This window comes from Hippopotamus amphibius, chromosome 6 (genome assembly GCF_030028045.1).
Source record: "Hippopotamus amphibius kiboko isolate mHipAmp2 chromosome 6, mHipAmp2.hap2, whole genome shotgun sequence".
Lineage (NCBI taxonomy): Eukaryota > Metazoa > Chordata > Mammalia > Artiodactyla > Hippopotamidae > Hippopotamus > Hippopotamus amphibius.
Genome location: NC_080191.1, coordinates 39,813,103 through 39,837,852, shown reverse-complemented (window position 1 = coordinate 39,837,852; position 24,750 = coordinate 39,813,103). Strand labels below are relative to the sequence as shown.

At 36.9% G+C, this 24,750-nt stretch overlaps 1 protein-coding gene across 16 annotated transcripts in view; it reads right to left on the bottom strand.

Annotated features, from left to right (window-relative positions):
- EYA4 (EYA transcriptional coactivator and phosphatase 4) overlaps positions 1-24,750 on the bottom strand; it is a 299,421-nt gene that overhangs the window by 228,920 nt on the left and 45,751 nt on the right. For 14 of the 16 annotated variants that reach the window (XM_057739427.1, XM_057739428.1, XM_057739426.1 and 11 more), the window contains exon 2: positions 7,488-7,586. In XM_057739427.1, the coding sequence (XP_057595410.1) occupies positions 7,488-7,520 (33 nt within the window). In that variant the 5' untranslated portion in view covers positions 7,521-7,586. Of the gene's footprint in view, positions 1-7,487; positions 7,587-20,478; positions 20,534-24,750 lie in introns of those variants that run through there. The other 2 variants (XM_057739429.1, XM_057739431.1) reach the window with 2 other exon arrangements.

The following is a 24,750-nucleotide window of genomic DNA, read 5'->3' as shown; positions in this document are numbered from 1 at the left end:
TCCAGGCAAACACAGAGACTAGAGAAGCATGCACAGGCTTCTCACTGCCTCAGCCTGGAAATGATATGCACATCACTTCCCCTAAACTAGCTATATCATTCTGTCTAAATGGAAGAAGCCTGGGAAGTATAGTCCTGGATGCACCAGAAAAGAGAAGTATGAAATACGGTTGCTGAAAACACTGCGGTGTCTCTGCTACCATGTCTAAAACTGAACTCCTCATCTCCACCCTCAACCTGTTCCTTCTAACTCATTCCATCTCAGTAAATGCCAACCCCATCCTTCCCATTGCTCAGGACAAAGACCTTGAAGTCAAGGTCTTTCTTTCTCTCTCACAATCCACATCCAACCCATCAGCAAATCACATTGGCTCTACATTGAAACCATATCTTGAATCCAACCATTTCTCACCATTTCTACTGCTATGCTATCTTGTCCATTTCACATCTGGATACTCAGACTAGCCCAGTTTCTACTTTTGACCTCATATGGCCCATTTTCAACATAGCAGACAGGGTGATCTTTTTAAAAACTTAAGTTCCATCATGACATCACTGAGCTCAAAACCCTCAAATTGCTTGCCATGTCACTCAGAGAAAAGCTCAAGCTCTTACATTGGCCTAAAGGTTCCTACACAATCTGTACTCCTCACCTCCACACTCCCATCCTGATCACTTCCTTATCTCCCCCTTGACTTCTCTACCACTGCCACCAACACTGGCCTCCTTTCTATTTCTTGACCATATCATATAGACATGGTGCCATCTCACTTTTTTCCCAGCTGCTATTCCTTCTAACCCAAATCTACTTTCCCCAGATACCCACATGGCTCCCTCAAACCCTTGCGCAATGCCATCTTCTCAGCAAGGTCCCCCTGACTACTCTCCAAAAACTGCGACTTACCCCACCCACACAGCTTAGCTCCAGAACTTCCTATCCTCCTCCCTGCTTTATTTGGTTTTTCTCACTGCACTATTACTTTCTAGTATACAATATTGGTTTCCTGTTCATCTCTCCCCACTAGAATATAATAAGCTCCATGAGAATAATATTTGTCTCTTTTGTCCATTAAGTATTTCCAACATCTAAAACCAAGCTTCAAATAAAGCAGTTCCCCACAAATATTCACTGAGTAAATTAGTCACCACTGCCCAAATCTCATTTTAAAATAACTCCAGAATATCTTACAATCAATATTAAACTAAAAGTTTGGGCAGGACAGAAACTGTAATATATTCATCTTTTTAATCCTTTAGTTTAACCAATTTCCTGACAGAGAATGAGAAATCTTTGCTTGCTTAATTGCATTTGTTGAGTTACCATCAATTTTCATATATTCTATTTTACCATTCCACGTTTTAAAGATTTAGTGATGACAATTGTGCAACTGATTTGTAATCATTGTGGAATAACTTACATTTCTCTCCATGATATTTAAAACCTTTGCTCTTTGTTTAAATAAGTTGAGATTATGTTGAGTTTCAATCCATACTTTAGAACACCAAATGTATTGAAGGGTCTGAAAACCATTTAAGTTGATGAAAGCAGATAAGTTAATGTGTGCAGCAGCATGGATTCTAGAATAAGACTTGGCAGGCTCAAACTCCATCAGCACAGCTTGCTAGCTGTCACAACCTTGAATGCTCAGCATCAGCATGCTATCCTTTTAGTTGGGGCTATGACAGAGCCTGCCACGTGGGGCCGTTGTGTGGTTTAATGAGATGAGTCACATAAAGCACTTAGCATGACACCTATCAGTGAATGCAAGCTCTTTTCATTAGTGAATATTTTCCATTTGCTGTGTACCTTATAGCAAAAGTCACATTACATTAATTTTCCCACTTTTCAAAATTATTAAAACATGAAAAGAACAGATTATATTTCTATCATAAATAGTTATTTTCATTTTAATTCATGAGATAGAATTACTGAACAATCAATACACCATACGTAAGTTGTTAACTTAGATAAGAGACTTCTGGTACCCAAATATATCATCATTCTTATTTGCACCTATACTATCCAAATAAAGTGCTCAAAGCTGGACAGCTACCCAGCCCAGGATCAGCAAGCATGAGCCTTGGTGCCAACCCTCCTCCCTACCAAGTCCATGGCAGACTGTGTTATACCTATAATGTTACTCTTCCAATGAGCCAGGAGGTAGCTTTAGGGTTCTTCTCAACCTAGTTGCCACCAATTGATCAGAGCTGACAGAAGAAAAGTCTAATACTTACTCTCTAGATCTTGGCAAATGGTATGCAATTACAACCCATATTCTGTATAACATGGAGCTCTCCTTATCTCTTTACATGTGCGTGTGGGGGGGTGTGCATTCTAAAATTTGTGGAAAAGTTTTAACAAATTAAATTATAATTTTAGAAGGTCACAGAAGATAATAATTCATGAAATCTTCTTGTGAATCTTTATAAGCTCATGCAAAAATATAGAAATTCAAAGTTAGAAAACTGCTTAAAATGAAAGAGCAAATCTTAAAGACTATAAAAATTAAAATATATTTAACGTATCTACTTGGTAATTTCATCTTTTAGGTACTCTATTATGTAACTGCAAAGTAAAGCCATAAATGCGATTGGGAATTACAATAATTCTGAAATTAATTCAGCTTTAAGCAGAATTCCATTGAATTCTGAAGTATACTGTCCAGTTGGATGGTATAAAAAAACATATGCTGTAAATATGGTTCTTTTGACTAGTTAAAAGGCCAAATTCTTCCAAACAGGTTTGTAGCCTCAAAAACAATAATCTGATTTCGGTTAGATCAGAATAAAATACACTGTATGCATGGTGCTAAAATTGATTAGACTATCCAAGAAAAAAGCAATAGAAGATTAATAGGATTTCCAGATATTGATAATGCAACATTATCAAAGATGAAAAAGTGACCTGAAATTAATACCTTTAAAATACCTCGATATGTAAGGATACTATAGAAGCTACGAAAACATAAATATTGTTCAACCTTTATTTGAATATGAGGAATACATTTCAGAGGATCAAAGGAAATTCTGGTTATCAGTATAAATACTGTTCCGTACAATCTACATTCAGATTTGTTTCTATTAACAAGAACAACACCTCATCAAAAACTGTAGTAAGCTAGAATTGGATGTAGCAAACTGCTTCTAAATAATTACGAAGCTCTAATAAAGAACTTCAGACTAACACAAAAGTTAAATCTTACTTTAATTGCTTACCTCTTAAAATTTCCTAGATCCTCTAAGCCAGACTGCAAAAAATGATCCAAATATAACAACAACAACAAAAAATTAAGGACCACGCTTTGTTTTGATCACATGCTGTTAAACTAGTGTTACATTATATGCAATTTTTTTAAATGTTAAGTGATACATGAATTCATGAGTCCGTAATCCACTCTGAGAATAATATTTTGGATTTCTAAAATTCATCAGGCTATTCATTAACATACCTTACTAACAATATTTAAAAGCTTTTGAAGAAAACATTTATTGAATGCCAGCAAGGATTGTGCTAAGAAGTAGGATACAAGATGAATAAGACCCACTATTACTCTTAAGTAGTTTATAATCTAGTAGAGAGGCAAATAAACAGATAAGATTTCAGCTCTGCGAGGTAAGTCCCCCGAGGTAGAGGTAAATGCCAAAGGGTAGGGCAGCACATTGCAGAGGCCCCTGACCCAACGTGGCTGACAGCATGGGGAAGAAGGAGGCGACCCGAGAGCCTTGCTCGGAGGGCGTGAAACCCATGGTGAGTCTTCAAGATTTACAAGTTCTCCAGTGGGGAAGAGGCGATGGTGCTAGCAAAGACACAGAAACCGCAGAGAGCCTGCAAGATTCAGGGAACCGGAAGAAGTCAGAACTAAAACTGGAGGTACAGGTAAGCAAGTCAGTCTGTGTGCTTGGGATTTTCTCTTGAAGGCAAGAAAGGGCCTGTGAAGGATATTAAGTAGAATAATGATGGAATGAAGTATGCAAATTAGGACAACCACTCTAGAAAACAACTTAAAGCAGAAAAAGACAGCTAGATAAAAATGAAGATCCAAAATAAGGATTTAGAGCCAAGAGAAAAACTTTGAGAGAGATTAAAAATTAAGAATGATACGTGGGAATATGGTGTTTATTATTATATTTTTCTCAAGGATGTAAAAAAATTTTTTAACACTTAGTTAAAATAGCAGCTATGTTTCAGCTATGGCTAAGATTGAGCTCTTAAAACTCCGTAGTCTTTTCCAATAGAAATTCTTAATTTGCAAAAAAAAAAAAAAAAAAAATGGATAGGACTTTGAGATGGGGATGACTACCTGTTTTCTGAATGAACTTCCTCAGTAGCTGATGATGTCCTCTACTGAGATGGGAAGTACTGGAATAGAGGAGAAAGGAGGGGAAATTGGGAGAGGAGAGCTAGTGAGTTCAGTTTTCATCTGCTGAGTATAGAGAGGTGTGTGCTTGCAGGCAGGGAGGTCTGCCACAAAGTAGCTGAATATGCAAGAATGAACACACACACTCATTAAAGACTATCCGAATATACCAGGTTATTGTAATATCAACTAACATTTATTGAGTTTTTACTCTAAGAAAGGCATGTGCTGAGTCCTTATATAATGTGTTTTTATTATCCTCCCCACTCTACAGATGTGGAAGAGTTTAAGAAATTTCCCAATGTTATTTAAATGTCCGGGATGTCTGATTTCACAACTCAAGTCCTTAGCTTATGGTGTATCATGCAAAATCCATTCAGTACAGATTTTAGGACCAGATAAAAGTGGGTTCAATTCTAATCTCTGCTACTTAAAAGTTGTTTGACCTTAATCTTCTCTAAGCCCTAGTTTCCTTATCTGTAAAATGGTGCCCATAACAAACACATTGCAAGGATATGGTAAGAACTGGAGAGAGTATACAGAATCTGCTAGATGTACATTAAATGTGCAATAAGTGGCACCTATTGTTATATCTATGCCTAGAGAACAAAACTCTTCTTTGAAGTAAGATAGCTATGATCTAAGTAAATTCCCTTTCATCTTATTATGAACCTTCTTTCAGTTTCACTCTATTTGTTCTATATCTTAATAAACACTAAGTATTCTTTTTCAAAAAGTTTTGAGACATTAACCAATATATTCTGGAATATTTAAAGTCATTTAAAGATTTCAATTCAAATAGGAATCATTTCAGTGTAATGGAAGTTTATTCTATAATGATGAAAGTCCAAATAAGAAAACTCAAATGCTATAAGGCATGTGGATATTACGGGGAGAGCTTTGGACTTGGAGTCAGAAGACCTTTGTGAAGTCCCAACTCTGACTTAGGACTTAACAGTCCCAAGCATCCCTCTGCACATGGACAAGACGAACAGACTGGCCTGTATGTTCTTCTAAGGCTAACAATGCTAAAGAAGAAGAAGGCTTTATGATGCTTCTAAAACAAAGCCATTAAGCCATGAACACTTTACACAAACTCCAAGTTTCCTGTGGTTTAAACAAGAAGGGCCCGCTCTTGATCACCTCTCAAAGCACTCCATAGATCAGGAGCTTCCAATTTGACTCTGACCAGATCATAACGGTCAGGTAGGGAATTCAGTGTTGGAGAGGGAAAAGAGAAAGGGAGAATTGAGAGTATTCTTTCCTCAAAATCTCTCCCATTCTCACCACTAATTCAGCAGCTGGGTTTGAGCTGAGAGACCAGAAGGTCAGTCAGTCAAGACTTTCGATACTCAAATCTGGCTGAACATTAACAACACCGAGAAATTAATTTTTTTTAGAATACTGAGTTCCAGAGCCCTAAAATATCACTGGGAGCAAACACTATATGATTTACAAGTGCTGGGTTTCATTCTGTAAAAGGTGGTAAAGCATCTTGGGTAACAACCTCACTCTAATGTTAAACCTAAGACTATATTCTCTTTAGCATCTCATAACTAGTGAAACAAAAATTGTTTCTTAAGCATACACACACCCTAAGGTAATTAACTGGATCAACCATCCTGGTTTGCAGGGACTCTACTTGCTTTAGCTTTGAAAAGTCCACGTCCCAGGAAGCTCCTGGGTCTCTGGAAAACAGGGACAGTCAATCAATCTGACACACACACACACTCTCACGCTCACTTGCACACGTGGACACAAACTTTTAAGTAACCCTCAGTGTGTTAGAACAAAGTACCGATAGACAGGAGTCCTCTCGCCAAGCATCACTGCTAAGATGATATCATTCACTTAGGTACGTGTATGGTCACACTTACAGACCTCTGACGCCACTGGGACCCATTAACATGTAACAGCATGGGGCCCACGTCATCACGCTGCCTGTCACCCACTTTGCTAGAGTCCATGCTACAAATACTCAAGTTCAATAACTGGCATTAAAAAACAAAACTACTTTGAAGCCCTTGCCTCCCAACTGCCATTTGTGTACTCTTCTAAAAACTCACGCAATTTTTGAGGAATAATATCTCTATTTGACAGATTTTTAATAGTTTTATGGCTTTGCAATCTTTTGTGACACTTTTCCTATAATGATGCCATGTGATATTAAATAATAATATAATATATAAAGAAATTAGACAACGGTCATGTCTGTATTTTAAAAACTCGATTATCACATCATTTAAATGAAATACTTAACAGTACCCAAATTAACTTGGAATGGCATGTATACACCAGAACACACATTATTGTGAACTTTAAAACTGAACTCAACATAGAAATCATTTCTAGAACCACATTATTATACACAAATACACTGATGGACACATGAGACTCTAAGATCAAGTCATAATTGTACAAGCTAATGGAGGATAGCATCGGTCTGCATAACACATACGTGGTAAGTACATGTATCTCCTTACTTGTGACGTCACTAGTTGTCTCTGGGCAGAACAGCTTGGGCAGTAGCTGGCGGTACTGTGGGGGTTGGGGGGAGACCTCGCATGGACTCCAGTTCCGCACACTAAAGAACTAGTGCCATGGAAACACTATTAACAAGTTAGGAGGAAAGGCCATACAAATCCTTTCCTTTGAGAAATCCAAATCTTAGAATGGTTCCCACCAATCCTGTGCATTCTTCACTCTGCAAAAAGCTTAGCAAAATAAGGAAATCCCTCCAGGACTGTGGTCGCTATCTTTGAAATGAACAATAGGCATGCTCATACTGCGCTGCTCATTTCGTGCTTCTGACATTCAACAACACATGCACTATCCAAGCACATTCGGAATAAAACCCAGTAAAGGAGGTGTGTAAAACTGTTTACGCTGTCAACAACACTTGGCATGATTTCAATGCCCTTGTCTTTCTACCACTGGCTTTACAAGCAGACAACCAAGGAAGACCTCAAAATATATCATTAAGCAGAAACGATATAAGTTTCTAAAGGTCTATTTTATGATCTCGAAGAACTCAAAAATCAAAAAATATGTTTAACAAAAAACTTGCTTTTTACAGTATATTCCTTTTTGTATGATTCTTCAGCAAAATTGAGACTGAATTAAGACTTACTGATTGTTCATTTAAATCCTGGGAGTCTTCCATGTGGTTTTCTTACTTCTCCTGCCACTCCCAAGCAGAAGCAGCTTCCTTCAATTAAAAACGGACTATCTAAAACAAAAAGATGAAAACAAAGTGGAAAAATGAAATAGTTATCTTTTTAAATTATTTGTAAAATTACCAAAACTTTGATATACATAATAGTTGGTAATCTGTAGAAGCATTATTTTTCAGGAACAAAATTCACTAATATTGTCCTTGTGTCTGATAGAAATAATGATTTTGAAAATCATGTCATAGTAAAACTGAGATATGTAAATAGCTATTCAGGCATCCTGCAGATAAACAAAAACATCTGAGGACAGCTTCGGAGACCCAGGCTTAGTCCTCTATGTTGCTGACAGAGGTCTGTCACTAAGCAATTGACAGATTTAAAAATTAAGAGTCTGTATTACCCATTCATTTTCTAAAGTACATAAAATTGAAAAAATATAATGTGTATTTTAATATGACAGCTCTCTATTACAGGAAAATTTGTCTCAATTGCCAGATGCTCATTATTCAGTTCTAAAAAACAGGTTATAAAATGCATGCCCAATTTTTAAAAGGGAATGAAAATAAGACTATTATGATAAAGAAGGTACTACAGAAGTATATGGGAAGGACAGTTGGTCAGTAAACTACTCAAAAAAAGTTCATCTTTACTCCAGATCCTAAATTTAAAAATTTCCAGGCAAACATAAGTTTAAAAAAAACTCTAAGTAAAATAGGCATATATATTTTTAATTCCCAGATAGAGAAGACATATAAAAGGAGCAGTGGAATATAACACAAAAAAGCTAAACACCCCCTTGAGTCCCTCCAATATACACAATTAAAAGATACATAAAAATATAAAAAGAAGTATCTTTGCAAATATTAAACACAATAGGCTAACGTTCTTAACATATAAAGAGCTCTTACAATCCAAACAGAAAGGCACACACACTCCTACAGAAAGATGGTCAATCACCACAAAACAATGTTCAAACTCACTAATACATGAAATGCACTTTAAAATAGAAATGATACATTTCTAGCCCTTCATATTCTAAGCCTAAAATAAAATTAAAAGAATATGAGAGATTAAAAAAAGATTTACATAAAAAAGTGTTCATCATGGGTATAAACACAGCCATAAATTATTAAACTCACATTTCAAGGAATATTTGGTGACATCAAAAATTTCTGAAAATATAATTTAAGCGGAAAGTAAGTATTCCAATCTGCAGAAACAATATGTTCCCAATCCACTCTACTGAATATTCAACATATGCAGGCGTTTCGCTCAGTTTTACATATTCCCTACTACAACCAGGTAGATGTGGGTTTAATTTCTTTTCTTTTCTGCTTTGCAATATGGTCTACAATAAACCTATTACTTTCCTTATTAGAACACAAGACATTTTAAAATGTAAACTGTTTTCTGCATGCACAAACACAGAGACCCAGACCAAAGATTTTTTTTCTAATTTTCTAAAATTTTTTTCTATTTTTAACTTTATCGAGTTTAAAAGTCATAAAACGGCAATGGAAACTTATACGTACGTAAAACGACAATTTCAGCAAGACACTGATTAAAAATACTCCAAAACCAGAAAAGTATCATTTTAAACAAAAGCACAGTTTTAAAGTGCACTTAAGATGGGGAGGGGGAAGGGCAATATTAAGCACACTGAAAGGTGTTGCAGTATACATAGGAATTTAGGAAGATAAGTAGGCAAGGAGTTCTAGATTTAAAGATGTCATTCTTTGTGTTGGAGGTGGGTCTGAGAAATGGTGACTGGAAAAAGCCTAACTCTGTGCCTGTTACCTCACACCTCCATCTTTCTTCTCCCGTTCTCCCCTGTCTCCTTATGGACCCTCGCATCATGTCTGGGTCCCCCTCCCTGGTCCTGCTTCTTGCTGACCTCTTGCTTGCTCTTCCTATCCCAGCAGCCCTCCTGATGCTTGGCCCTACGCATTACTCCCTCCCCTGGTGAGCAGGACCACCCCGGCTCAGCCTCATTTGGATATGGTGCTCACCTTAGGAAGTGCAGCCACCAGTCCAAATTGATGCTGACCTGCTAAGACTCATGAGCCCTTCACCGCTCCTCCAGGAAGGAATCGTGATGAATCATCTCCTTTAGAGCCATTTTTTCCTTATTACCTGGATAACAAACTAGCTAAGTACTCTCTTGAAGGGGGGAATCTGATGTTCATTTTCATTCTAATAGATGGGTAAGATAAAAAGTAAAAACACTGTACCAGAGTACAAAGGGAAGGGACACTAGATACAGCTATGTAAAAACAAACAAAAAACCCTTTGTATTTCTGAATAGAGAAAAACAGCCCCGAAAGGAAAAGGAAAATATCTTCAATGAATATTATAAAGGTGACTTTGAGAACAAAGAAACTGGTAAGGAAAAGTTTAAGGACCTATTAAATGATTAAGCAAGGGTACAAAAATACAAATTATTGTTTTAAATGTAAATAATACATAAACATCCGGAAAAGTGTTCACTTTCACAGTTGCCAAAATACATAAACTGAAGTAACAAGCATACATTTTGGATTCCCGTATATATCTTCAATAACTAAACCATTTTAAATATTACTAATACCCAATGTCAGAAAAGATACAGTGAAAATGGTGTCCTCTTTCAACAACCACTGATAATGTCAAGTTTTCTAATATTTTTAGAAAGCAGTCTGTCACTGCATTTTAAAATATGTTTAAACTCTTTTACCCAATATTAACTTTCCTAAGGAGTAAACTATTCCCTTCCAAAAGTCACAAGGTACTCACTATGGTGTGGTTCATGATAACAAAAACTAGAAGCAGCCTCATCTTTGTAGGGCATGAATTAAACAAATATGGCCAATAAATTTAATACAATAAAAGGATCAAAAGTATAATTTTTAAAAATGACACAGAAAAGCAAAAATTACTGATTGTATATTAAGTGAAAAAAATCAGCACACAAAATTTTAGCTATGCTAACAGTTATGTACAACTAAGCATGTATTTGGATGTTGATTAAAAAGAAACATTAAAAATAAAAATAATCTGGGACTTCCCTGGTGGCACAGTAGCTAAGACTCCGTGCTCCCAATGCAGGGGGCCCAGGTTCAATCCCTGACCAGGGAACTAGATCCCATGTGCATGCCACAACTAAGAGTTTGCATGCCTCAACTAAGGAGCCTACCTGCAGCAACTAAGACCTAGCGCAACCAAATAAATAAATAAACAAATATATTAAAAAATTAAATAAAAATAATTTGATAAAGAATTACATCTTTGGCTTCATATACTTTGATTACTGTTAATTACTGTCTGTGCAATAAATAAAATTTTTTTTCCACCATGATACAGGAGCACAGAGTAAGTAAAACCAAATGATGCTAAAATGATTTTGCAAGATCAGTTAAAACCACAGCAAACAATGAAAGTGAATTTTCTAAGTAGTAGACGCTTTCTGCAAGTGGCCTCTGTGGCTTTCTCTATGGAATATATTTCAATACACAGTAACTTCTTTAAAGCAGGTATTCTTTATCCTATTTACTTGTGTCATTTACAGCACCTAGCTCAGTGCCTGGCAAGCATTAGGTGGTTAACAGATATTAATTAAATGAATGACAAAATTAATGGCAGATGAAATCCTACATAATGTATTTGGTGATGTGAACAAAAAGTGTAAACAGCCATATAACTTAACTTTTGAAAATTCTGTCTTAAATATGTGCCTATTTTAAGAAAAATGCTGATTTGTCCTGCATTTTTCAGGTAGAGTATTACAATTTTTTGGAAAATTCAATATTGAGATTAGTCCACCAAGTATTTTCCTATGCGCCTGACCTAACAATAAAATATACTTACAATAACACGACTATTAATACCAATGTAACCTATTATTTACTTATAACATAGCATGTTGTTTTAGTTTCCTAAGGTTGCTGTAAAAATGTATTACAAACTGGGTGGCTTAAACAATAGAAGTTATTCTCTCATAGTTTTGACAGCATGAAGTCCTAAATTAACATTCTGGCAGGTCCATGCCCTCTCTGGAGGCTCTAGAAAAGAACCATTCTTGGTCTCTTCCTAGTCTCTGGTGTTTGCCGACAGTCCTCGCCATCCACGGGCTTGTAGATGCGACCCTCTGATCTCTGCCTGCACCGTCACACAGTATTCTCCCTGCCTATCTCTCCAAGGGCCTTCTTCTGTGTGTGTGTCTCTGTGTCCAAATTTCCCTATTCTCACAGGTACACCAGTCACTGGATTAGAACCCACTCTAATCCAGTAAAACCTCACCTTAACTCGATTACATCTGCAAAGACCCTATTTCCAAATAAGGTCACTTTCTCAGGGAAGGGGTTAGAACTTAAATATATCTTTTGGGGGAAACAATCTAACCCGAAACACGTGTACAATTATAACACTACAGTGATTATTAGGATGTGATCAAGGTTTAAATGTAATATTTCCAGAAAAGACACACAAAAATTAAATTAAGGATATTGATCATTAGAAAAGAAGTGGCCATTTTCTAGAAGGACCAACATCTCAGGGCACTGGTGAAATTTCAAGTGAAATTAAAAATTAAGGCTTCAAGAAAGATGTTCAAGCATCAGAGAATTAAGCAAAAACTAGTCTTTTTCTATTAACCACTGGTCCAGAATCTATTTAATGTTCCAGTTAGGGAGCTATTTGCATCATGTTCCATGTTACAACATAATACCTTGCTTTATATTTCCTTAAAATTGAGATTAATTGTTACTTAGTGTAACTGTTTTACAGTAACGTGAATTTCTTTCTTTGCCAAACACACTAAAGTACTAAAATATTATGAGCCTGGTGATTTTATATTATTGAACCAAGTAAAACTACCTGGGCTAACTGCAGACACAGTATTATTTTACATCATAATTTAGCAATGGTTGTTATGCTAAATCCTTTAACATTTAGTTGTCACAAATATATGAGAAAAAGACAAGAACACTCTTCGAATCAAGTAAGAGAAGTATTACCTCATAATAAAGATATAAAATTAAGGAATAACACTAACCTCACGCTGTTTTATGAGGCAATAATCTAGCTCCCCGCTCTATTTCAAGGCCATTCCCCCAGAAAAGGTGAATTTCAAACAGGAATAATAGCGACCTCATCCATTCCGTGTTTCTTCAGCAGTCAGGATTTCAACATACAGAAAATTGATCATATCCTTTCCTTGAACTCTGCTCTAGACATGAAGTGGAAACTCCTGTCGCTTAGAAAATCAGAATAAAAACGTCAACAATTTTTTCTAATTTAAATATATAATGAGATTTATATATCAAATGTTAAAAACAATTCTCAGAAATGGCATGACGTACTTAGATGGAGAGACAGCCAAGGACCTCATGCCTTCGAGAAAGAAAAGATGTTGAATGAAGTTGGGGGAGTTTGGGGAATCTGTGTGATGTAACCCTAAACCTCTGTCTTTCTAAGCAAACCATCAATCAAAATTAGATTGTCCAGGCTTGCTTTACCCTGGCTGAATAAATGCAAACCAGGAGTGGGGGGGCGGGGCGGGGGGGACACGCACGGTTCCAGGGCTGGCACGGAACAAAGACAGAAGCTGCTCAAGGGAAAACTACACCTCTGGTTACGTATACATGTGTCAAGGCCTCCCACTGGTCATTAAAGCCAAGCACCCGGGCTTTGTCATCAACTCCTTGCCCCCTCCTCTCCACATTCAATACATTACCTATCAATACCTCATAGAGTTCCCTCAAACCTCTCCATGTTTCTCTCCTCACTGCTACTATGGTAGTTCAAAGCATCATCCTCCCTGGACGGCAGCAGCAGCCTCCTAAGGGCCCTCTAGTCCTGTTCCCTGGACCTCATTTTTCACAGTGCAGTCAGAGTGAGAGTTTTAAAATAAAGATCTGACTGTATTCTCTTAAAACAATTCACAGCTTTACCCTTTCCTTGGGATAAACCGGAACGTCTTTGTTTGGTCCTACCTGCAGCTCTGGCAGTACATCCCTCTGCCAAAATGCCCCATGACAGGTAATCAGAAGTCAGATGCTTTTGCTCCCTGGGGTCATGGACCAACGTGGCAGTTCCAAGGGAAAGATCCACCTTCCTTCTCCCTGTGGTCCAGGCCTTATTCCACTGTCCTCGCCATCCCCTCACCCTTCGCTACCATCACACTGCCCTACAGCCGAAGGCTGGGAATCCCACCAGGCATCTCCTCTGAGGGTGCGTGCACAGTAAAGGCTATGTCCACCTCTTGCTGCAGTGCAAAGAAGGAAGGAGGGGGGAAAAGACTACCTTCCCCTCCTTCATATTCCAAATGTCTAGTATTTTCCTAGGGAAAGATGTAAAGATTGCAGGCCATCCAAACTCTTGTTCTAGCCCTTGTGCAGACCTGACCATCTATAACCTCTGGAACAGCTCCCTTTCAACCTAGGTGGGAGCTCTGGAGGATTTATGTACACATGCAGTTTCCTGGGCCAAGGGAGGGTGTCACTCCATTATATCCTATCATTCAGAACAGCTAACCTATTTTTGACTTGCAGATTATCAAACTACAAGTGAATTTTCAGAAACATTTGTGAACCAAATTAAGGTTTGTTTGCATGTGGGGGGGGATATATATATATGTATGTGTGTGTGTGCGTGTGTGTGTGTATATATATCACACTGACCCATATTCAGCTTATAACATATTAGGTCCCCCAGGGCTTTCCCAGTGACACCAAATTACTTCGGTCTAATGACTCTTCAGAATCCCTTCCAATGGCTTAGGATGTAGGCGTGGGAAAGTACCAGGCTTGTCGTCCTTCAGTGGTAACATCTCTAGGATATAGAACTTGGGAGCTCTTTATTGCCATGAATAAAAAGCTGATCTGCTAGGGAAAGACAGAAAGGAGCTGACTCAGAAAGAGAAGCTAAAGCGGGGGATGGCAATAAAGTCCTGGCAGAACTGAAGTCCCTGGATTCTGTTACTCCTGAAGCCTCACTGTCTCTCTGCCCTTCCTGCTGCTTGGTTGTTCAATTCTTCCTTGGATTCCGTAAGCAATCCTCATAATCTCCAATTAAATTCTCTCCTTTACTAAGCATACTGCCTCACATAAAACTGCAATTGTATAGGAAGTCTAACAACTCACATTCCCATGACATTCTTGAGATATTATAGCTGGGATCAACTGTCGAGAAGGGCATTGCTTTCATGTCCTCTGCACCAAGTTCCCGTCACTGCCCTCCAAATTTCATTAATGGGTCTGTGAAGGTGGGTCAGGCACTGGCTGGTTTCAATGGCTCAGGCAGCATGCCAGAGAGGGAAGCCAACAGCACAAAGAACACCTAGCTCCAATTCTATGGCCAACTGTTCAGAGAGGTAAGATGGGCATTCTGTGACCATGCACCTGACTCCTGTCCCTGCTTGTACAAAAGGAAAACAGCAAAAGTGTCCAAGAAACAGATCTGGGTGAACAGTAATGCCTCACTTCAATCTCAAGTGAAGCCAAGGTACAAAGTAGATGCTGAGCTATTTTTGAACTGTTTACAAAGATAGGGCAGGGACTTTGCAAAATGGTCCATTTAACACAAAATGTTTAAAAAATAATGGGGTTAAATTCTCACACCAAAAAATTATAACAAGCTGAATTTCATAATAATCATTTGAGTCCTTAGTGATAGATTCATTGAACAGCAGTAATCTTCCTGGAATTATAAATTACTTTCACGTGGTGTTTGACAAGAGTGGCCAGCTAAGGTTTTCTATTTTGTTTGTGTTTGCTAATTGTTGATGGTTGGCTAGTCAGCTTAGAAAACACAGATGCAGTTGTAACTAGCCGGTCTCAGAGAAACATCTGAAAGAATTCTGGGCTTGGGCAAGTTTTGTTACACCTGCAAACTCAGACCGACTCTGTAAACCTACCCTTCCTGTGTGTCGTCACCCCTATTGTTCCTCCCAACCTATACTTCGCACTGACTCTGCTGAGCTTTCTACATTCACTGTAAAAGTTCATCCATCTGACTCTCCTGTAGCCTGGCAGAAAAGAACTATTTGAGCCCTTCCATATAAACAGTCTGCTTTTTTCCTCAACCATAAACCTCTCTTCCATATCTAGGAGCCCTTTGTGAAGAAGAATATATGACCACACACATCACCAAACACGTTTGCTGAGTTTAATATTTCTTGAGAAAAACGTGCTGCAAATGTGAAAGAATTAAAGAATACAGCTTCTACATTTAGTATTAAATTCTCGAAACGCTAGAGGACTAAAAAATGGCTTGCTGAAGGAAATATAAATTTAGCGATTCCAAGTAAAGGCACTTGGAATAAAACAGGTCTATGTGTGAGTCCTTGTTTTACCACTGGATAACTTTTTGGCCTTGGGATAGTTCATCAATACCTCTTCATCCATAAAATAGGGACAACAATGATACCTGTACTATATATTGTTAGGATGAAATGAAATCATGTATTTCAAAAATGTAAGCCATTACATTACACTAGTGACAGAGTGGAAGAAAATCTCTGCTTTTTTATTTTGCTCTTCATACAATGAATTAAAATATTTTAAGTTTCTGCCATACAGTAGAATTATACCCATGCAATTTCTGTGGAAATGATTTTTAACTCTACTCAACTAAGAATATTATACTAGTCAGTTATTTTCAAGACCTGCATTAACCATCTATATATGTTATTAGTACCCAAAGTCAACAGTCTTTGACCAATTCTCTGAACTCATATTAGTTTGTAAGAATGAACAATTATTTGATTTTTGATATTTTGATCAAGTGATTCGCCTTTACCCCTTTTGAGTTTGCCATTCTACATAGCATCAAAGTTGTGAATGGTTTCTTTAGCACTGGGAGATTGATGCTGCCAATAACAGAATTATAAATGCATACATGAAAGAGAAGGGAACACATTTTCAGGAAAGAAAGCATGAAAGAGAAATGTGCATTCAGTGTTAACAGGATGCTAAGAAGTTCTGAATTAGCAAAAGCAGGAGTCAAGTGCTAAATATTAGTGAATAAATACAATTTGTTATTACTATATTTTGATATCTTTAAAACACACACACAAAAACATGGCAAATGTGATATAATTGCAACAACCCATCTTCTTCATATTTTTGAAAAATAAAGAACAGTGACTGGAGTGAAGGGGCAATTTGAAGGCTGTTGTGATAATCTGGATAAAAAATCAGGAGAACCTGGACCGACACGGTGGCTGAAAGAAGCCTGGATGGTTGGATTTGGGGGATAACGCGAAAGGCAAATCAATAGGACATTGAAAACATATGAACTACTGTAACTAATATAGCAAATATAACTTTCAGGTGTCACACTTGGATTCTTGAGAAATTGGTGATATGGAAAAGTTGCGCAGAAAAGATATGTTTGCGTGTTATGTTTTTGTTGTCATTGTGCTCATTTATCAAGATGAGCAGAAAACAACAGCAAGAGGCAAGGCATGAAGGAGGAAGTCTGAGAAGTTTGTCCCTTTTACTGAAGGAAGGCTATAACAACTCAGCGCACCATCCAACTCAGTAAGGAAGCTTGTCATGGGACAGAGCCTTTGGGAAGAGAATAAGAGAAAATAATTATTTGAGATAAATCAAAACTTCAGCCTTGCACAAACGTAAATCCTAAATAGTTGCTGTATCGCTAGCATGGAAACCTCAAGCCAAAATATTAAAATCAAGACTGATCCAGAGGTTTGAAATCCCTAGACTCCAGGGGAGCAAATGAAAAATTGGTCCATGAGGCACAAAGGATTCTGAGAGAAAGATTCATCAAAAGTTATAAGCTATATCAGGAAACAAAACATCAAACAGACAACAGATGCAACAGCAGGGGAACTGGAATCCAAAAATTGGAGATTAATGGCAATCTGAAAAATATCATATAATAAGTATGTTTAAAACAATTAAAGAGACAGAAGAAATAGAAACAAAATTGAAGGAACCACACATTATAAAAAATAGATATACAAATTTGTAAAAGAACCATAAAAGTGTTTTTAAAAATATATCCATTGAAATTTCAAAAAAAGACATGAAAGAATTAAACAGCAGATTAGATTCAGCTAAAGAAACAATTTATGAAGTAGAAGATAAAACTTAGGAAGTATCCATCCCCATAAAGGAAATTAATGCAAACAAAAACAACAGCAGCAACACAATCATATCATATCTTTTCCTCTCAGATTTTCCATATAACCAATTTCTCAGAAATGAAGGTGTGACACCTGGAGGCCTTATTTTTTATTTTGGGGGTAGAGGATCCAATACATAACAAAGTAAACATGAGAGATATAAAATATAGCAGTAAATTTGACTTACCTAAAGACGTTACATGCTTGAACTGGGTCTATAGCGAATAAAAGTTAAGAATTTAATTAAATATAATGCTATTTGCCTTACTAAAATTTGGGACACCTAAGGAGAATTTTATCCACTCAGATTTTTTAATTGAGGTATCCAAGGAAGTTTGAATACCTTCTTTTCTCTCAATAAATAAATTTCCCTACAGCATCAGAGTATAAAAGTATCCACTGATTTTGTAACTGCATTAAAAGTAGAATCACGTTTACAAAATCTGCCATTATAGCTTCTAGAAATCAAAAAAAACTTCCTAAAGGCTAAAGCTGAAAGAATTCAGAAAATAATATCTCAAATAAATTTGATGTTGCAGTTCAATTCCATGTTTTGCTTCCCTGCAGTATGCTTTGACTTTAAGGGCAAACTTAGGGAGAGAGAAAGAGAGAGACTATGAATGAAACTCACAGCATCTTATTTCTTTGTCTTGAGGGCATGAAGAGTAGAGAAGTAAGTGGGGTTTATTAACAGACTGACTATATGAGTTTGCAGATGCAATACTTGAAGCTTGTTAGCTCCAGTAAATACAACCACCTACTTCTCCTCTTTCCTTCTTTCAATTCTTCCTTATATATTAGTTTTAAAAATCTACCTTTCAGAATGCAACTCTGGTCTGCGCAGCAGAACCACAAAGCAGAAACTGCATCCCGCTTTCATATGTATGGCAGGCTATTAGGTATTAAGAGTGCTATCATTCACGTCATCCCTAAATCTTTTCTTCCTCAAGTTAAATACCCCTAGTTAATAAGACCACATCTTTAATTAAAAAAAAGCCTTTGTTTCCTGACGGGAATTAGGGGGAATTCAGTCAGTCACAAAGGCATAACTGCCTAGGAAAGGCATTAAATGGAAGGTAGATATGAAATAGGTCACAGTACATAATTATTTTTAAAGCAAACTATAAACTGACATTAAATTAATACAGACCAGCATTAATGTATACCAAATATCACATTCATGTATATACCAAGTATCATCCAGACAAAAAATGGAAAGGAAATCCAGCTAGCTGAAATGGAAATTAATAACAATAAATTTTCAGAGCTGAAAGAATGCTCCTTTGAGAAAGACCCTAGGGGTTTTGCTTGTTTGCTGGTTTAAGACTGAATTTTTCTTTAGAAAAATTAAAGAAGAAGAAAAAAAAAAGACTAACGTTTAAACTGCAGGGAGGTTTGGCTTGCCTAGGACTTCACCATGCCCGGGCCTGTTTGTAGAATCTATGGGTTCGGTTCCCAGGGCTCCAAGTGCCCTTGGACCTCAGGACTGTCTTGGGAAAGAACTCTTCCATGGGGAGAGCTGGTGAGACATAGAGCCAGAGCCACGTCTGAGTCCTAAGTCTCAGGGCTGCAAGAAAAGGACAAGAAAACAAACCACAAAAAATGTGGTGAGTTCTCCCTGGAGAAGAGGTGGAGGGCAGATGGCATCTCTCTACTCTTTGGATTCTCTGTTATAGGATGCTGTATGGGGGGAAGACGCAGTACTTTGCTGATTCGAAGCTACCTGCTGCAGCAGCTGTTCCATCAAGGAGAAGTGAGGTCTGACCCGGAGTAATACTATTTGCTTTTTTAACATGACTCTTAAAGCGTGGAGGAAAAAAAAATGAAGAGGGTGAAGAAAGCCTGGGAAAATACTGGTTAAACGAGCAAGAAAAAGATCACGAAACTCAGGAAGATGAGAGAGAAGCAGAATAACTGGCTTCCTCTTGATTAAACCGAATACAAAGACACCGGTTGTAGAGATGTGGACGCTGGTCCTTTCCGTACTTTTGATGGGTGTTGTGCTTTCTCCTGGTTGTTATTCTGCTCCAGATCTAACCGGAGCTTCGGCTGAGTTCTTGCCTTCAAACACTTGAACAAACTATATTAGCTCCTGAAGTAGTTTCAGGTGCTTCTCATAGACACGGCTGTGGCCTGAATATAGACAATCCAACTTAGTTTTTAATGCTTTAATTTTTCTTCACAGTCATGAAAAAGAAAAATATAATGATATTTTACTTAAACATTTAAAAAATATCTAAGATATATAAATGTAAAATCTCATTTACAGTCCCTACATTAAGACCATAACTTGCAAAAACATGGTTTCCTATATAATGTATGAATGAATGAACAAATAAGTAAATAAGGAAACACTCCCAAAGTACATGTCAGGAAATAGATAACTTTAATTTCTTGAAGTTTCAAACTGAATCAGGCCACCAGAATCACAGATTTCCACGTCTGCCATGACTCAGTGTATGGCTTTGGGAAAACCTTGTAATTTCTCCATACTTCAGTTTCTCACCCTATAAAAGGAGTATATGGCTTGAAATTTAATTCCCTCACAGCAGTGAGAGTTTTGATTCAACATTTATAAAAGGTTTTTTAGCTTCCCTGATTAATAGGCAAAAAATACTATGGTAGCTGTATAATCCACTTTCCAAAAAAGTATAAAGGTAACTGGTCAAATCTGATGTAAAATAATACTTGACTTGAGCAATAAATACCAGTCATATTCATTACTTCTCCATTCCATTTTCTAAGTAATAAAAATTACTTCTAACAGAAAAAGTATCAAATTAATATTCAAGCCAGTTGAAGTGTTATCATCACATGCTTACCTAGGTTTGGGAGAAGGGGAGTTGTTTTGTTTTTCCAGACTGTCCCGCGTGTTTATATGGTAAAGTCAGGAATGCCGGGCATGGTTTTGAAGGCCTCTAGCGTATTCATTGGTTTCTGGCATTCTAATGCACTCTACTCTTATAACCATAAAAGTACTCTTGAGTGCTTCTGGAAATATATAACAAATCCTTAATCAATTTAAGAGTGTTTTAACTGCATACATGAAATTTCTTGGGAGGAAAATGTTAGCTATTCTACACACATATACTACTTAAGTTAGCAAGAGAGTTCCTTCTCAAAGGCACAGAGCAGTTTCCCCATAGTAATATAATTTTCAGTTTTATGTGCCTAAGTCCTATTGAATCCCTTAGAATAACAGGAAATTCTGCAGGAAAAAAAACTCACAAAAATTGATGGCAATATTTATCCAATGCAGGAGGAATAAGTTAGCTATTTTGAGTTGGATTACTCTTGTAAGGCACTAGATAACCATTAAAAGTTAGCCAGAATCTTAATTAACCAGAAACTATAAGAACTGAATATTCTGGAGACAGACTTTTCTACATATAAGGCCCTAACAGTAAAGCCAACCAATTAACATACTTCATTTTAAACTTTATGTGTCATAATACTTTAGCCAGGACTTGAGTAGCAATTCTCTGGATTTTGATGCTTTCACTTTAATTTTCACATTAAATCAGTTATGACATTTCACAGATTTACAAATCAGAACATTGAAAAGATATAGTTGATATTTTGACATATGGTAATATTTAATAACACATTCAGAATGGGGTGACCTCATTTACAATAATACAGTGTCTGTGCCTTTCCTCTACACGTTTAAAAGCTATAGTATTATATGTGAGGTGCTTAGAACTGTGCCTGGCACATAGTTGGCTCTTCACAGAATAACAACACACAATTCCTTGTAAATACTCAACAATATAGGAGTTTCTCTTAACAATTCTTATAAGTATTTTATGGTGCTAAGTAAAAACATGTCATGAATATTATATACACCAAGTCATGAATATTATATACACTTCCTACCAAGTGGTTTCAGGACTATGAATATATACAATAATCATTTATGTAACAGAGCAGGGACCATTCTTAAATGAGATACTAACTACATATAACATAGATTTGTTATATATGTGCTTAACAGAATTATTTGCTCTTATCAGTGAACTCCGACTCATGTGCGAGTCTCAAGGAATCTACTACTATAAGCCATCTTATTAACCAGAGCACAAAGAGTCAATAATTACAAAGTTCAACTTAGCATATAATATTGCCCTTGGCTTTTAGGAGAAAGATGTAAGCATAATCACAGGGATACACACTGTTGCAACCTTTTTGAAAAGTATTTTGGCACCATTTATGCAAGATGCACACACTTTCATCTATTAGTCATACATCTAAAGTTTTATCTACAGGAATTTGGGGCAGATATACAAAAAGATATATAAAAATCATGAGTGCAACACACTGTAATAGCAAAAACCTGCAAGCAACCTAAATAAATACAAGAAGGGAACAAAGTATAAAACATATTCGTACATTAAACAGAAGTACCCCAAACTACACGTACTGATATGAAAAAATATTCAAAATACAGCAAATCAAAAGCAAATTTTAAGACAACTGATGATCTGTTTTGGCTTAAAAATGTAAACAAAAATAAATTACATCCCCATATAATTCTTACATTTGCATGTGTATAGGAAAAAAAGAGTCTGAAAGGAAGCACACTAAAGTACAACAATTTGACCTGATTTCTGGGATGTGGAAGAGATGGATAAAGTGAGGGACATCCACTTTTTGTTTTAAATATATCTGTTATTTTTTAAATTTTATTGACGTATAGTTGATTTACAATATTGTGTTAGTTTCAGGAGCACAGCAAGGTGATTTGGAGATATATATATGTGTGTGTGTATGTATATCATGTAAAGCATCTGAGAAAGTATATATATATATATACAGTAAATCCCTTTTGTTCACTTATTTTATATAAATATATCTGTATTTTAAAACTTTTTAGTAAAATATACACACAGTAAAATATGCAAATCAAAAGTAGACAGCCGATAAACTTTTATTACATCAACACCCTGCCTCACCATCAATCAGATCAAGATAAAGGGCTTTATCAGCATTCCAGAAGTCTCTCTCCTTGCCTCTTCTAGTCAGGCCCCTCAAAGGTACCACCTATCATATCTGTTTTAATATCTTATGCAACATGGATGCCTTTTGTTTTTAAAAAAAAGATTAAAAAAAATCTTGCTTCAGCAGCATGAAGAATTCTTTTTTGAATATTACATAACACTCAACAATTTATTCAAAGAAATCAATTCAATATACATATACTGAGCATCTTCCGTGTCTTTCCGTTATAAGCTCAGTTATCCCTCATAACAATTCCAGGAGGCAAGTACTATTATTATTCCCTGCTGACACAGGCTGCAACTATGGCTAAAGCAGGTCAGTAAATAACTCCTCCGAGTTTACATCGCTGATAAGTGGCAGCAGGGCCCGGAAGGATACATATAAAGCACTCTGATTCCAGTATTTGCAACTCCTTGCTGAACTCAAACAAAGAAAAATAAAGGCAGCAAGTTGCAGAGCTGGGAGGACTAGGGTCTCCAGCACAAGGTTCTCTTTTTAGCTTCCTTTTGAATAAATCACGGAACACCTCTAATCCAGGATTCATCCGCAAGATGGAGAGTGAGGCTAAATTCCTCTCCTGATCTGATTCTTTGATAAGTAACGTTACCTACGAAAATACAGAGCAAATAGGCTTCATCGCAATGTAGTACAATCACATACTGCATTCAGAAATGACTCATACGGGGAAATAAAACCACAATTTTTGAAACTATTGGAAACAATCATTTTAATTTAATGTTATTTTTGGACACAGAAGGCTTTTTTTCTCCCCCTAAATAAGCAAGTTGGTGGTTTTGAAGGGTCTTGCTCATCTTTTTGTGGAAAATGCCTGAAAACAAACCACTAAAAACTAAACAGAAATTTTTCTTCCTAAATTATGCCTGAAAAACAGACTCAATTTCTCTCACCAAATGGCCACATATACTCTAACAGATACCTCTAGGATTTTTGGTCCCCATATTTTGAAACATTGACATAAACAAATACAGAACATACTTCCTCTCAGATGAAACCCATAATTCTGAGGGTGAAAAACTCTTCAAAATAACATGAAATGTATCTCCCCAGAAATCAGCCAAAGAAGCCGAAGTTTGTTTCTAGAGAGAACTGGAAGTAGGAAAAGTAGGAAAACCATGAACCTCCACTAGAATCTGCCTTTTTAATTTCAGTTTATTCAAAATAGCAGTTCATGCTGGCCATATCTTTTCTTCTGCTGGAATATCAGTAGTACTTTGGTCCAAATAAAGCTCTAAATAAGTTAGAATAAAACATACCAATAAACTAGCTTCCAAAATGTAAACAAGATCCATTCTTTGCAGTTGTCTGGCTTTGGATATATGTCCTTTGAAGATGTGCAAGGAATAGGGTAACGAGTGAATTTCCATCAATACCGCAGGCACTGGGGCTACAGAGGGGGAAAGACACAGTCTCGCCCCTCAGAAAGTTCAGAATCTCTCTAGAAGACAGACGCACATAAAATTAGCCTCAGCACAATGTGCTCTTACACTAATAGCCCACATAAGGTGATATGGTATCACAGAGAGAAAAGAATTAATTCTGCTGAGGCTTGGGAAGGCTTCCCAGAGGAGGTGACATTTGAGCTAAGCCTTGAAAGATGAGTAGATTTTTTGTCCAGGTAGGCAACAAAAAGTAAGAGGCAAGTAGGTTAAGGGATTTGGGGCAGTGGAGGACAAGGGTGGCGAGAATATCCCAGGGAGAGAAAAGGAAATGCCTAATTGTATTTTATGCCATAGAGCATTCATAAAAATAGGTAAATCTTACATTTGTAACCACTGTACAAAGAAATCAACCTAAGAAAGTAGATATGTGACTTGAATTCTCTGTTGTGGGGGGGGGGGGGTCCCGATTTATGAACTCAAGAAGTGTTCATTTGGAAAAACAGAACTTCTGGTTTACTGGCTCCAATGATGAAAGGGCTACCAGGCTTCCTGTTCAATGTCAGGCATAAAGTGCCTGGATGGACTTGGGGTTTGCTACGCCTTCTTTGGACTTCCTGTCAATGCGTGGCGCAGAACTCTCCTCCACTGTCTGAAAACTTATGATTTAAGTCCTTGGCTTACAACCCCCACCTAATT